This window comes from Lipophrys pholis, assembly GCF_963383615.2.
Source record: "Lipophrys pholis genome assembly, chromosome: 7".
Lineage (NCBI taxonomy): Eukaryota > Metazoa > Chordata > Actinopteri > Blenniiformes > Blenniidae > Lipophrys > Lipophrys pholis.
The window spans coordinates 14741601-14757296 of record NC_137638.1 but is presented as its reverse complement, the minus strand read 5'-3'; the positions used below and the strand labels follow the sequence as shown (position 1 = coordinate 14757296).

The 15696-nt window shown below is 42.3% G+C and overlaps 1 protein-coding gene across 1 annotated transcript; it reads right to left on the bottom strand.

The window, feature by feature from the left end:
- Positions 1 to 10842: 10842 nt before the first annotated feature.
- On the bottom strand, positions 10843 to 15195 carry elac1 (elaC ribonuclease Z 1). The gene is made up of 5 exons (XM_080466805.1): positions 14944 to 15195; positions 14262 to 14468; positions 13568 to 13626; positions 12548 to 12758; positions 10843 to 12268 (listed from the first exon to the last, which is right to left on the bottom strand). Exons 1-5 carry the CDS (start codon positions 15098 to 15100, stop codon positions 11775 to 11777), a joined length of 1128 nt encoding a protein of 375 aa, XP_080322931.1. The 5' UTR covers positions 15101 to 15195; the 3' UTR covers positions 10843 to 11774.
- Between the last annotated feature and the right edge of the window lie 501 nt (positions 15196 to 15696).

Genomic DNA, 15696 nt, shown 5'->3' with positions numbered 1-15696 from the left:
TACAAATTGTCTTATCGGTCAGTGAGCCGATTGGGGCGAATGAAAACATGACCTTCTCAGACGGGGGTCCCCAGCAGAGAACTCCAGGTACACTGATCAGCACTGATAAAGGCTCAAGGAAGAGGACACCACACAGTCACACGGAGACTTATCTGCAGCTACACTGATCAGTAGTGATAAAGCCATATGAGGATAAGGGAAAGCAGTGGAGTGGCAAACAAGCACCATTAGGGTTATTCTATTCATACTTAGAGTGAGAGAGAGAGAGAGAGAGAGAGAGAGAGAGAGAGAGAGAGAGAGAGAGAGAGAGAGAGAGAGAGAGAGAGAGAGAGAGAGATAGTTAAGTGGCTAACAAGGCCCATTAGTACTCCTCAGACTTTCAGAGTGATGGTTGGCAGACAGACTGAATGACTGACTAGCTTGCTGATTGACAGCACTGGAGGGGCTGAAAGGGAAGGGGAGGAATAGACAATAATTTCACTGCTGCGCTCAAATATCACAGACCACTGCAAATCACCTCGTTCAGTTTGGCTACATGTGACGACAAGTAAAAATTAGTGTTTTTCAATTGTAAATGCTAAATAAGCTGCCTTTGAGGGCTTTACATGATCAGATACACTCACGTTGATACGAGTCAGTGTCACATGAAGACAATGACAGAGGTCGGGAGGGAGCAGGATTTTAGGCTGGTGTGGAATTTTAGAAGTTGATTTTGACATGCAGTGTGGGGGAAATGTAATTGTAAGCATATTTTGCAGCAGAGTCATTTACAGCACTGGTGTACAACTCATTTAAGTGTGGGGGGCGTCATACAGCTCAAAGTGAACTCCAGTGGACCAGACCAGGAAAATGAATACATACTAACAGAGAGACAACAACTTTCCGTGTTTCCTTTTCTTTTAGTGGAAAAGTGAAGAAGAATGGGCATAACATGAAATGCAAAGTTGAAACTTGCAAAGTAACACAAGTCAAATTTCAGCATTAAATCACTTTCAATTATGACTCCTCGTGTAAAATAATGAAATTTGTAAGAAGTATTTTCTCTCCTACTTTTGTTGCAGCTGAAAAAGTAACTATGTTGTGTTTTCCCCCTTTTTTATTTGTTGTTTTGTTTGCAAACACATCGTTTTGTCTGTCTGTATGGGCTAAGCATCCTTGAACATAAAGCAGTAATCAACATAGCTACAGCAAGACGAAAAACTCAAGCAAATTTGAACCTTTTCCTCAAGTTCTCCTTTTTACTTTTTCCCCAACACTTTCTGTGTGTAAAGCCAAGTGCAAAACTTTTCATCCAAAGACTGTCTGAAAATGTGTTCTGTTAAAAACCCATTTGCATCTCCTGCAGTCCGACAGCAGGCCTTTCACTCTGTCCTCCATTGTGGCCATTTGGAAGTATTTCTCAAACTGTGTCATTCAAACTACTTGGGTTGAAGCAAAACTGGATCTTAATTTGTCTGTGAATATGAAGGTTTATGAGGTGATAACAACATCAAAAGCTGATGAAGAATGGGAAGGCTGTTGGTCCCAGACGGGATACCTGTCCACTCTTTAAGGGAGACAGCCGTAGGTTCTCTGACTCAACTGTTAAACTCAATCATGGAAATTGTGAAGATACCAGAGGACGTGAACTGATTCCCATCTTCAAGAACAAGGGAGAGAGCTTTAGTGCCTGCACAAAAACCAAAAAGTTGATCAGTCATCACGTGAATCTGTGGGAAGGAGCGATGAGGAGCTACGGGATATGAGGAGAGGTGAAGTCCTGCAATACTTTGGTTTTCGATGCAATTTCTTGCTTTGACAATTTTGATGGAGAAATGTGGAGAAACCCAAAAGAAGGCTTCACAACATCTTCGTGGACTTAGAGAAAGACCATAGATGGTAGAAGTATGGTAGTAGATAAGACCATCAGGTGCAGTGGAGGATTACTTCAAGCCCTTTCTCGTTGTGATATATGCTAACAGATCATCAAAATAGGAGTGTCCATGGACTGTGATATTTGTAGAGGACTTGATTACCTGTAGTGAGTGTAGAAGGCAGGTTGAGGAGAACCTGCAGATGTGGATGTTTGCACTATAGAAAAGAGGTGAGCAGGGAGTCAAACAGAGTATGTGTGTATGAATAGGAAGAAGGACTTTGACACAGCCTGTGACAGCGGCAGGAGTTTAAGTACTTGAGTTGAACTACAGAAAGCAGTGGATGGTTTGAAAGAGGAAGAGAGTAGACAGGCAGGGTGGACTGGAAGGAGATGAGTGTGAGGAGTGATCTGTGATCTGTGGTGGAAAGGTCTCAGTGAGGTAGAAGAGGAGTGAGAGCAGTGTATGTGCGTTGAAGTTGAGGGTTGCGATGGTTTGGTCATGTATGAATAAGGGAGATGATAGTCGTGCAGGGAAAAGGACACTGGAGACAGAGATGGAGCAAGAGGAGATGACGAAGGCTGGCGAGGAGCTTCATGAAAACAGCAAAAGAGATGAGTGAGGAAACAGGAAGCAGAGGGTATTAGAAAAAGATGATCCACTGTGACAATCGCTAATGGGAAAATGTCTAAAAATAAGATCCTTAAATTGCTTTATTCAGTTCAATCTTGCAAGTTCTAATTGTCCTACTTCGGCAAGACATTCAACTTTGTGTTCTTGTAAACCAATTTACCAATAATTACCAATTAATTCAAAGAAGATCACATTTGACAATAATAAATAAACGTCAATGTGTTTCTGTCTTTTTTTGCAAGCTCCAGGTAGAAGCATCACAGTCAAGCTCTTAAAATATCAAAATGAAAATTACATTTAAAAAAGGGCATGATCATTATTTATTTATTCAGAAATAAAAATAAAAAAAATTGGGGGAGGGGGTGTAAAATGAGTCAGATGAGGGGAAACACTGCGGGAGCACTGTGCACTGTGGGAGCAGGGAGGACATGGTCTCTCTTCAGGTTGAGAAAAGTTTGAGGACAAGGACACAAAAAAAAAGAGATGACAGAAGGTTTCAGTGAAGTTAGAGGATATCACAACAGCATAAACATGATGACAAAATATGATGGGGAGAAAAAAAAATGATTAACCAAAGAAAAAAAGGGAGGGGGGGGTGTAAAGGTAAAACAAGTTGGGGTGTGTGCACAAGATAAATGTCCCCTCCTCTTTACCTCACGCTTGGCTGCTCCAGGATGGAGAGAGAAGGAGAGAGAAGGGATGGGGGAAGAATAGAGGGTCACACTAGACAGTGGGGGCTTTGTTGGCAGTTATCAGACTGATGGCAAAGCACTGGACCCGGAGAGAGGACAGACAGTGAATAGAAAGGGATGAAAGTGCGTGTGTTTCTATGAGTACATGCTGGACTGGGGGTGTTGGAGGCCAAGAGAAGTAGGAAAGACTAGAGGGATGATGCAAATAGAGATGAGACGAGAAACTGTGAAGAGCAAAAACGGGTGAAAGAGAATGGGGGGAGAAGAATGGAAAGCACATTGAGCAAAGTCACAGCACCCTGTAGATCACTTTACCAACCTGAATGCACCTTCAGGAGGGACTGAGCGAGGGAGAAAGAGAGGAAAGCAGGGTGCACAGGGACACCGACAAAGAGCGAGAAGGTCAAGGAGAGGTATATGATATGGAGATAGAGAAAATGGAAAGCAGAGTAAGAAAAGGACAAGGGAAGCTTAAGTAACAGCAGAAAAAGTCCAAAACCACCCGTGAAGTTACTGAAAGTGTGTTCTTTATCACGGTTCATAGTTAGTTCTTTAAAAAGTATTGAAGTTACTAACTGAAAATTATAAGTGACTTGGAAAGTTACTTTAAATTGTTGTTGTTTTTTTCTCATATAAATGATGAATAGTTTGTCATTGTAGTGGTGCTGAGCTGTCAGCCGTCAGTCACCCAGTTAGTTAAATGGGGAACTCAAAAAGTGGTGCATAAACATTATTTTTGAAATAATCATGAAAGATCCACAAATGAAACTGCATGGTCCATTGGGAAGGAGTGCATATTTCTCAGAAAGCAGCACAGAGGTCTTCCAAAGGGAAGCTAAGATTTATGTCAGCCTGCAAAGACGACGTCTCTAATGTGGATATCGACTAATGTTTATCAATCCGACTGCCAAACGTCTTTTCGTGTTGCCATCAGGAGGAGTTAATTAACGAAACGCTGCTGCTCCTCCAGTCAATAGGTACTTTGGGTCATGCCAATGCCAACAGCCTGCACATGCGAGACAGCAGCTCTACAACCGCTTCCAACCAGAAACAAAAAGTCGTGAGTAACACGCCGATAGCCACAAGCGGGTAACTGGCGGAAGCACTGGTGTTACAGTAATCCATTACTTTATATTGTGTTATACCCAACGTTGACGATCACATCCATTCTGAAAGTGTCTCACTAAGCCGGTAGCACCGCCGAGTGCGAGTTACGTTCCAAGAAACTGATAGAAAAGTGGTTTGTTTCATGTCTCGGTTGCTGCTCACTTTGTAACTCGTCCACACACAGACACACAAGCGCACGGAGTCTGCGGCAGCTCCCAGCTCCCCGCGGTGAGCCTGCTGGGAGGGGTCATGTCAGACATCAACTCCCGTCGCGTCAGCTCTTTTTCTCCCACAATTCAACACAGCTGAGGCTGTCAGCGCACTAACCTTCCTTCCCCCCGCTGGAAAAAAAATGGCCAGACACAGACCCCTAACGTTCACGCGGACAGGAACATATTTATGATGCACACGCATAGGATCCCGAACGCTCACACACTCGCTCACAAGGCTTATCGGCCGCGCACATTTAGATGCAGCGGCGTTCCCAGAGGAGCCCCGACCCCCGACTGGTGTCCGCCAGCGGGGGGGGGTGCTGACATTCCCATCTCAGTCACCTCAACTTCCCGGTTAGTTTACAAGACTGGAGAGGCCGGGACACACAAACACACACTCAGAAACCCACACAGTCACAGTTGTCACAGCACGTCTGCCACCAAAAAGGAACAGCTTAACGAGTTTTTCATTCTCCTCCTGTCCAGACCCTCTTTCTCCACTCTTCAGACAACTTTATGAATTAATGGGGAACGTTTGGTTCAGCAGTGTGAGCGCACGTTTACGTGCATCTGTGCGAAATAGTCAAGGTGAATGGATGTAATCGCTGGAAAGTTCTCAGTTGACGGAAGGCCAAATCAGCCCGGCAAAAACAGTCCAATCTCTTGATCTAAAGCTACGACAAGGACCAGTTACTATCCTTTAGTTCAGAAATATAACTAGCAACAATTCAAAGGAATAACTATACATGACGGCAATTAAATAATGCAATGATTTAATTATGTTGAGCATCTTTAAGACATTTCACCTCAGAAAAGCATTTATTTGGGCTCATAATGCATCATAAAGAAGACATAGATGACAGAGATGTCGCCAATCTATTATGGAAGTTCAATGTGAAGATGTCACTCTGAGACTTTTTGGGTTAGAAAGAGAGAAATATGATACAAAACTTATCTCCACGTGTAAATGACACATAACTGTTTAAAAGTGACTGTACTGTTGAAGATTTTGTTAATTCAACAATCTACAGATCAAGCATAAATGTTGAAAAGGACATTTTCAGGAGAACGTAGTCCAATGTAAAACTGTCTATGGTATGTATAAATTAAATCATTCATAAAAACTGTAGACATCTTTGCATCGAGGTCTATTGTTCAGCATTCTTCTCCCGCCTGCATGCATCCATCGACCTTTCATTGTATGTATAAACACAACAGCTCAAAATTTCCACACAGTTTTCTTCTGCTGCTACAAACTCCCCATTCATTCTATAATTGGGCCTTCACATATGACAATGTGTTGATGCTCACCTCAGACATCAGACTTCAGAGGAGTGGTATCATCTTGCCTGTGTTCCGCACACAAATGAAAATCCAGCTCTGGATAGAATGGGGATGCTTCCACTGTCCTATGGCGGCCATTGGAGATGGGAGCAATTTAGACCACTTACCGCTGTCAAATTGAACACGATCCAATGTTTTTCATGCAATGGTCACCTCCAATATGTTACCATGTTAATCATTTACATTTGTAACTTTATTGGAATTTGCTTTGGCTTTTTATTTTTCTTGAGCAATTCCAGTGAACAGGTTTTTGGCAATAGAACGTCTCACAAGTTTAGAGGAATGCAGTACTACACTGTACGTACAGTTAACTGTGCATGTTGACTTGAATTGCTTTGTACCCGAACATGCTGATATCATTAAACGCTCCCGACTCTCCCGGTGTCGGAGAACCTATCAAGCACACATTTGACTCCCTTTGGGCTGCTTTTGTTTAGTCATCACTCATGTACGAGCTCGCTGTCTCTCTGAGAAACAGCAGCGGGGGGAGAACTCCCGTGTTGCTGGAGGTGATGCCACAGAGCAGCCGAGACAACGCACCAATCACAGAGAGACAATGACTGATCCTCCTGGCTGCCTTACACGACATCAGTCAAACGGAGCTTTGTTAGAGCGGCATTCCTCTGCATTGTCCTCCCGTGTGCGCTCCTCCGTCCGACATTAGTTGTATCGACATCATAAACAAGACCACTTCAATTTCTTCACACAGTTGTGTTCTGCTGCTGTAAATTCCCTATGGATTCTAGAAATCCAAGCTCTTTTTTTTTTTGATGGTACATCATTAACATGCACAATCACAACTGAAAGAAAAGGTTTGCTTTCGCTCTCAGCTTGGAATACTTTTGTCAGCCGGGGGCTGGAGAAATGGCTGCACTTGGGTCTGTCACATTATCGCAGTGTTTTAATTAAAGAGAAGGAGACGTGCAGAAAGACAGCGGGACAAAGAAAGATCCCCAGGCTGCCTGACACAATGTTTGCTCAGACAGCGCTTCACTGGCACTGCATGTGTTTGTATTGTCCTCCTGTCTGAAATAGTTCGAGTCCAGAGATGCCAATTATGTCTTCCTCGTTTAGACAAATCATATCATCACTTATATGATTCATTTTCCAGTGTAGATCCACGTTCTGACTTACTAGGTCATTTAATGACCAGAACAATCTTAAATTGTACTTTTACACGATAGGACCAGTATGGTGTTAGAGCGATATCTAGGAATAGAAACATATGAATGACAATGTTCTTCTTTAATCTATTTCAAAAGTAATGTTCAAATTGAGGGAATAAAGTTTCCAGAAGGACTTTGGAAAAACATTTTGCAAACATTTTGGTGAATCTTGGCTCCTTTATTACACAGAAAAACCTGCTTTGGGAAAAGGCTCTTTGTCTTGCTCCTTCCTTCTTTTATTTTGGTGAGTGCCACTTACTCTTTTGTCCCGGCCGATATACGTTGTCATCACTTTCATAACTTTCAAACTGCACTTAAAACTAAGATATTTTCTCTCCCAAGCAGCTGCTGTTTTGTGAGGAGACAATATTAAATGATGTACAAGTGAAGTTCAACACATGACATGCCGCTTGTATTCATGATAAACATTTGGGATTAAAAATCCTGAACAAATGTTTATAATTTGCACCACCAACATTAAGTTGTGGTTGTCTGTTTAGTACTCTGTTACACACTGTATTTCACTGACAACAGCAGCCACACTTACAATATCCATGGGACTGATTACAGCAGGTAATATTTGGATGGAATGACAATATTTTTGGGGGGTAATATTACTTGTAACAGATTCTTCAAGGCCTCAACATGTAAGAGGCCCAAATCTCACCAAGCTGGTAGGAACTGAGTTCAAACCAAAAGCACATCCAACCCGGTTTGACGGCGATATGCAAAAGACTGTTGATGTTGAGCCGAGCTGCAATCTCTCAAATTGATTGAAAATGTTGTGGCTGGACTACATGGATGCCTGCAAATCTGTCTGATTACAATTATTTCACTCTGCATTGACCACATCAGCCGCGGCCGATCCTTACATTTATTTCCATGTTCCACAGTCTGACTGAGCCTTTCTTTATGGAGGTGCTGTGTGTGTGTGTGTGTGTGTGTGTGTGTGTGTGTGTGTGTGTGTGTGTGTGTGTGTGTGTGTGTGTGTGTGTGTGTGTGTGTGTGTGTGTGTGTGTGTGTGTGTGTGTGTGTGTGTGTGTGTGTGTGTGTGTGTGTGTGTGTGCGTGTGTGCGTGTACGTCTCTGTGCATTTCTTAAGGGAGGAGAGGGGGTTACATCCCAGACGTGTTCCCATGGTAACAAGGTGCTCCCTGCCGCCGTCGGGTCTCGGCCAAGTTGGGCGCCGTGGCGACTGGATGGTGACAGACTTTGTGACGAGTCCACTGGGACATCACGGATGGGTCAACCTTAAAAACGCACGCAGACACGCATGCAATGCAGGCACTTGCCCGTGCACTTGACACAGGCACTAAATCTTTCACAATTCACAAACTGAGAGCACGTGATCAACAAGTTAGAGGTGCAGGAACCAGCTTCTTGCAGAGTGCAGGCTAACGTCTACCAAATGCATGGCGCTCACGGACATTCAGCATTGAACCTGGTCTGTGAGTGTATTTTTGTGTCATAGGAATCTCTTGTGTACTTGCAGTTTATGTGACTTGTTATGACAGTGAGAATTTGTTTACCAGAGCTGCAGTACATCATGTCAGCCGCTTCACTTTTTTCAGTCGGAATGATGCCACACTTTGATCTCAGATGCTGCCTCCAGCCAAAACATCCATTAAGACATCCACGGCACTCATCTAATTTTGTTGATGCTATCACTCTGGGTGTGTGTGTGTGTGTGTGAGTGCACATGTCAATGACTTGGCTCAGCACTGGGACAACCCAGCGATTTATAAATGTGTTGTTATAGACACGCCTTTCTCCACACAGACATCTACAGAGCAGACAAACGCACGCACAAGCCTGATAAAACTATTCGAACAAAGACAAAAACAATATCTGTAGTAATACAGATGTAGGACACACACACACACACACACACACACACACACACACACACACACACACACACACACACACACACACACACACACACACACACACACACACACACACACACACACACACACACACACACATACACTTGACCAGGAGACAGGAGAAGCAAGGAGCCACAGTTTGAGCTTCCTGCTGTGAGAGGTCATGACCCCTATCAGACTCTGTGTCAGTCTGCCTATTGTGCCCTGGGTAAAGCACAAACACAGACACACACACATAGGCATGCACAGATACACACACACACACACACACACACACACGCGCACGCGCACGCATACACAAAGCTATAACTCACATGGTCTCCATGACAATGGCGAGGCGACAGTAAGGCGGCAGGATGGCGCTGTACTGGCTGCTGAGGTGTTCTGATGAGACGAACCCACCAGATGAACATAATGGATTCACTGTACACAAGCAACAACATGCAGGTATAGTCTCCAGTATGTGATTAAACACACACATACATACATGCATGCGCACACACACACACACACACACACACACACACACACACACACACACACACACACACACACACACACACACACACACACACACACACACAGGAGAAGCTCGTGCAATGGGGGTGAGCTATGTTTAACTAATTTCCAAATGTTTATTCAACAAACAAACTATTGGACCAAAATATGATTTTTGTATGCTTCTATCTTTTTTATTTATTTGATTTATTTTTTTGGCTTTTATTCTTAGTTGCTCTTTGCACCAAATGATCTCAACAGCTACAAGTAAAAGTAATCACTGGCATTTTAATGTATTTTACCTGTATCAATTATATAAGCGCAAATCATATTTCTTAAACAAACAGTAAAGATCATTTTGAAAGACTGTGAATATGAAGCCACTATTTGCTGTGTTTTGATTAGAAACTGTACACAAAAATGCAGATAGAAGGATTTCAATATTAAAATGGTGAGCCTGCTCAATATCAATGATTTTATAATATGCAAAGTAGTAAAACATTTCCTTGTCTGTTTCTATTAGTTTTATGATAGGATTCATATGAGAAGAACCTGCAATCCTATGGTTGGACCGAGTGCCTTGCATGGCTCTCTTTGGGGACTGCTCAAGTGGTGAAAAAGTGCAATATAAAACCATTTACAGATGTGATTTATTAGTGCATAGGTGTGTGAGAGGTACTGCAGTATCTGCCAATAACTTTGGCCATCAACACTGATTGAGGATAAAACTTGCAGTGGACACAAGGGGTCAGAATGAGATCATCTAATGACTAATTTCTCATCTTTTTCTTTATCTCCGTCATTGTCACAATGGCTTTTGACACATGTATTTATTTCAAGATGAGTTACCCAAAGCACGGTAATAAACCCAATATTATATCTTTTCATTCCCTTATAACGGGATGCAAAGGAATGTCTCCAAAAAAGTTTTCATTAGGACAAAAAAGAGTCAAGCATAGTCATTTAGAAAAAAAATTATAGTGTAAAAAAAGAAAATTTAAAAGAACTCTTACACCCGGACGACTGAATATGTAAAAACGTCTTGATTCAATACTTTTCCATGTAAACTTCTCTCACTGTTGATACCACATCAGAAAATGTGGTCTTGCTGCCCCCTTGTGGCCAATGAATGCACGGCGGCTCTTCGTTAAACAAACGTTTAATGACAATCGACAAGAGATGAATAACAGATATAACAGACAAAAATAACTTATTGTGTGGATTCCTCCTTGTTTTTGAGAAGATTTTCAACCACTTTGTTCCATAATTTGACCCTAACATGCATTATCTTGTACTGTGGAGATTTAATAATCATAAAAGAGCAAAGTGAGAGATAAGATAAGATAAGACAAGATATCCCTTTATTTATCTCGCATGTGGAGAAATTTGCAGTGTAATGATATAAATATAATGATATATATATAACGAAATGATTGAAGTCAAAGCATTCAGCTCAGACTGCACATTCGCTGACATTTAATAAAAGAAAATGATTTTCTGTCTAAACAAGCATTATAGCCCACATGCCAAAATATTACTTTTACAAGCGAAGGACATATATTTCGTGAAAGAACTTACCAGGCCAACACAAGCTCAGTTAGCCAGTTCGGCGTCTTCTTGGTGTCATGACGTCTAAATCTGAACATCGTGGTGAGGAGGACTGTTTAAATACCAATCCTAATTTACCGGGAAATATATTGGTCCATTCATGGATCAAACACCTGTTACACATTTTACTGTTATAATCCTTGTTAGAGGAATCCTTGCAAGTTGTGCAAAATAAAATTTCAAACATTGAAGAGTTGGACATGTGCATTAAAACATTTAGAGAAACTGTTTTAGGTTCATCCTGAAATTTCACCCGAAAGCGTCAATGTTTACACAACATGTTTTCTTCTGCGTCTGTGGGTCAGTTCAGGGCCGTGAGCTGTTCACACCGCAGTCTCGTGGAGGTCAAGTTCATATTATGGTTCAACAACTGCACAGAAATCATAATTGAGCATTAAGACCCACAGCGTGACTGCAGCCACGTGTATCATTTAATGACTTTCAAATAGACTTTCTAACTTCCTTTTCATTCTTGTAAAATTCTACATTCACAAATTCAAAAACTTGAAATAGGGACCAAGAAATCTTTAATATTTTACCAAAACACACCCTTCGTTTGTTCAATCTTTAAAACAACAGACTTAAAACAGGTTAGACTTTTTTTGATATGATTCAACAGTATGATTTACATCTTTTTTTTTTTTTTTTACTTTCAGTGATATATTATCTTGTTTTGGGTTTAAAATACCGGTATTCAAATCGCTGTCGAGTTAAGCGCAGCGGGTAAACGCTACATTTAAGTTACACACCTAACACGCAGTGCAGCTCTAAGTTTAATCGGATTCCTTACACCTGCTTTTCCTGACGGGGACGGGCAGAGTCAGGAAATCCTCGGCGAGAGTCACTTCGACGCCACAGTCCCGTAGCGCTTCTTCCGCCTGCCTCTTGAGCTCCGACACGTCGTCCTCGTCTCCATCCTTCTGCTGTGAGCAGGGTTTGTAGCGCTGGCTGAAGTGGTGCAGCACCAGCCTCCGCGCGCCACACGCCCGAGCCACCGCCGCCGCCATCTGCGGCGTGCTGTGTCCGTGTTCCACCGCCTTCTCCCTGTGCTCGTCCCCGAGGGTGGCCTCGTGCACCAGGACGTCGGCGCCGCCGCACAGCCTCGCCGGTGCCTCGCCGAGCGCCGAGCTGCAGTCCCCGAAAACACACACTTTCCTGCCGGGGATGGCTTCTTCCAGCACGTCGCCGGGCTGCACCACACGCCCGTTTTCGAGAGTGACGGGCTCTCCGGCTTTGAGGCGCCCATAGAAAGGCCCCGGTTTCATGCCTGAGGGACGCAAGACGACATCAGTCAATAGAATCCACAACAATGACCGAAAGGAAATCAGATGCAGAAATACCCTTAAATCATGTGTACTTAATAAGATGAAGGAAAAGATAGAAATTAAAGGATCCTTCACTGCCAAAGTTAAACATTATTTAACTCGTGGAGTAAGTTCTTTCAGTTAGTCATAAGTGAAACGAACAATGTGCGACTTTTTGAGTTCGTCTCATAACATCTTTTGTCACATTTCCCTGTGTATCGAAGTTTGTTTGTTTTTTTTACCGAGTTCCTTTAGCAGTTCGGTTTTCAGCCTCCCGGGTTGTTCGTGCTCCTCAACGCAAAAACCAAAGGATGGCACGCGGTGAAACAACCTGAAGGCTTTGACTACAAACTTCTTGTCTTCAAAGAGGAGATACGAGTCCGTGGAGACGTCGAGCGAGATGGTCCTGCCTGGCTGCTCCTGAGGATGCAGCGGACCGTACTCTGCGCTCATCTAAAGACAGAGGGAGGGAATCACACATACAAAGACACCCAAACATCTCCAGATACTTCTGCTGATGTATTCATCTTAACCACCGAAGAAATACTCGAGAAGTTCCCGAGCTATTGTGTTGATGAAAAAGAATCGTTTGTCAGGATGTGACAGGAGTAACAACATTTTGAGAAGTAGGTCACCTTCGGACCAGTTACCTGACTGCTAATGCTCCTCTGTCATGGATCAAAGGTCAACAAATGACAGACAAACACACAAAAACCCCCAACATCTTGCCAATTCCAGCCGCTGCTGGCACTGACAGAAGACAAAAAGGTTTTTATTTACTATTTAAAATAAGTGTGATAAAACAGATGACAGTCCAAATGAAGATTATGTTTGATCAATTGTAATTCCTGAAGAAACGTTAATGCACAGCGCATCCCTTTCAGATCCAGGATGACCTTCTGGGTCTAAAAAAAACATTAAGGCTCTGGAAGTCTCATGATTCAGAGTGAAGCCACACTGAACCATGTTGCTCTTTTTCTAAATAGCTTCACATGCTGCATTGTGAATGTCTCTTTCCACCATCCAAGGAAGCCGCCGTTAGTATCAATATGTTTTTAAAGAGATGTGATATTTCTTAGGAATGCTAATTAGGACATGTATTAATAAAGTATTAATGTTTCAAGCATTGATGATTTTGAGATATTGTCTATTCACAAAACAAAATGAAGCATACGTGCCGTCACCGTGACTTTAACCGTAAACCACTAGATCAACGGGAGGACCCATTATAAATAGAAGATGATTTTCCTGAAGACACTCACCTCCAAGCTGAGGCGTCCCTCGGCTGGACTCTGGTCATGTGTCGGCTCCAGCTCGTGCACTACAGCAACACACACGGTACATTTTAGAGTTCAGCCCAATGCAGTTCAAACAGCGCTATAAATCCCTAATGTGTGATTTAATACACACAATACCCAGAAATAATAACTACTGTTCAAATGTTAAAGTTAAAAATGTAATTACTGCAAGTTAAGATGTTAGGAAGGTTTGAAAAACTAAGATCAAAATAAATGGACAACAAATAAATTAATTAATTGAACAAATGAAGGCATAAGTAAGCAATGAAACTAGAAACTAGAGCGAGAAATTACTCGGTATTCTATTTCTACTGGAGAGCATGACATAGAATTCAGGAGATAAAAGAAAGTCTGAGCTTTCACAGGTACCAAAAGACAATTTAAATGCATCTACTGTCCTCCAATTATATATACGAGCATATCTTAAAAATCTTATTTAGGCTGTTTTTGTCTTTCAGTAAAGTTTAAACAAAACTGATGAAGGTTGAATTAAACTGGAACCATAAAGGTAAAAATAAATTGTAATAACGACGGCAAAACCTTTTGCTTTAGCGTCTGATTCAGCTGTCCTGGCGGTGGTGTGTGAAGAGCCAACTATGCATTATCCCTCTGTATGTCAAGTTCGCTTCAGAGCTGTTGCTGTGCATCCAGGACCTGCCTGCATAAGGGAAGAGCAGCTGCGATCCTGTGAGGCCCAGTGTGGTCCTGACGAAGTGACGGAGGCCCCGGGGCCCATAGATGTCCACGCAGTTCAGAGTCTGCTGCACCTCAGGGTTGGTGTTGAGGCTCACGGTACAAAGGAGACCAGGCAAGCCAAACAGATGATCTCCATGCAGATGTGAGATGAACACCTTGGTGATTCGACCTGCGAAGAAAACGTGACACTTTTAGAAATCTAGCAACAACGAAGTACCATTTGTAATCCTTTTGTTATGGAGTTTTTTTTTTTTTTTTTTTTTTTTTTTTTTAATTGGGAATCCATAAGTGCTCTTTTTTTTGTTTTAATGTATTTCATAAGCTTAAACCTTTTGATTAAGACTCTTAATCCATTTGTTTTAATGTATTTCCTTTATTTCCTGATGTTGCTGAATGTATGACTTTCTTGATATATGAAGTTCTTCATCAAGAACGTTTCCTTGGATGACATTTTGTAATGGTACTTTTACTTAAGTAAATAGTCAGTTGTTGAAAAAAACAACAACTGTTTACTCAGTACAAGGCAATGCTGTGAACGACCAAATGCCCTGACGCACTACACAACACTATAGCACATACAGAACTATTTAAAGGAGTTTGATCGCAGCTGCGTGCTGTGTGCAGGGTGGTAGAAGCGGGATCACCGGCTCGGATGTGGCTCTTCATCAGCTGGGTCTGGGTTCCCTCTCCGCAGTCGAACAGCCAGCACTCCCCCTCCGTCCGCAGCACCAGAGCCGAGGCGCCGCGGTGAGGAGACGGGTAAGCCGAGCCGGTCCCCAGGAAGGTGATGTCCATAGACATCGTCCTCGGCGACACAGTGAGAAAGGGAGGAAGAAACTCTACAGTAGGACTCCACAGTGAGACAAGCCTGTCATGCTTCCGTTTCACTGGCGCACACTGATGACGTGTGTTTAATTTTTTTCACCATAGTAACGCCTCTCCGCCTCTGATTGGCTGTCTTTTAATTGACAAGTTCTATTCACTCATTCGCAATAAATGTTAAATTAAAGCATTCCAAGCGATCAGTGTTAAACTGAGCTACACAGTCAGAGAAGGGTGGGTAAGGTTAGAGTATGGATATCACATCAAATTGTAAAATTATTATTTTAAGTACCCTCAGTACGTTGCCTTGAATTTGATTGAGTATACCGAAGACACATTTCAATCACATAAGAAAATGTAAATCCTCTGGACAGTGGGTCTATCCCATCCTCATTCTTTTTATTAATAGATTACCAAAATAAAATGCAAAAGATCATTTAATCACCATCAGATCCACAAAACTACTGAATTGAATTGAATACATGACTAGATTTACCCATGTGGGATTATTAAAGTCTGATCTTATCTCTTGTCTTGAAATGTTTCTGAGAGAATCAGTCATAGAAAACAGAAGA

Bases quoted from the DNA above. Each gene is read 5' to 3' on its own strand.
- elac1 (XM_080466805.1), bottom strand. From the start codon at position 15,100: ATGTCTATGGACATCACCTTCCTGGGGACCGGCTCGGCTTACCCGTCT. The intron at 13,627-14,261 runs GCAGGTCCTGGA...GTGTTGCTGTAG, and splicing joins GCTGCTCTTCCCTTATGCAG to TGCACGAGCTGGAGCCGACA. The intron at 12,759-13,567 runs GTGAGTGTCTTC...CTCTGTCTTTAG, and splicing joins AGGGACGCCTCAGCTTGGAG to ATGAGCGCAGAGTACGGTCC.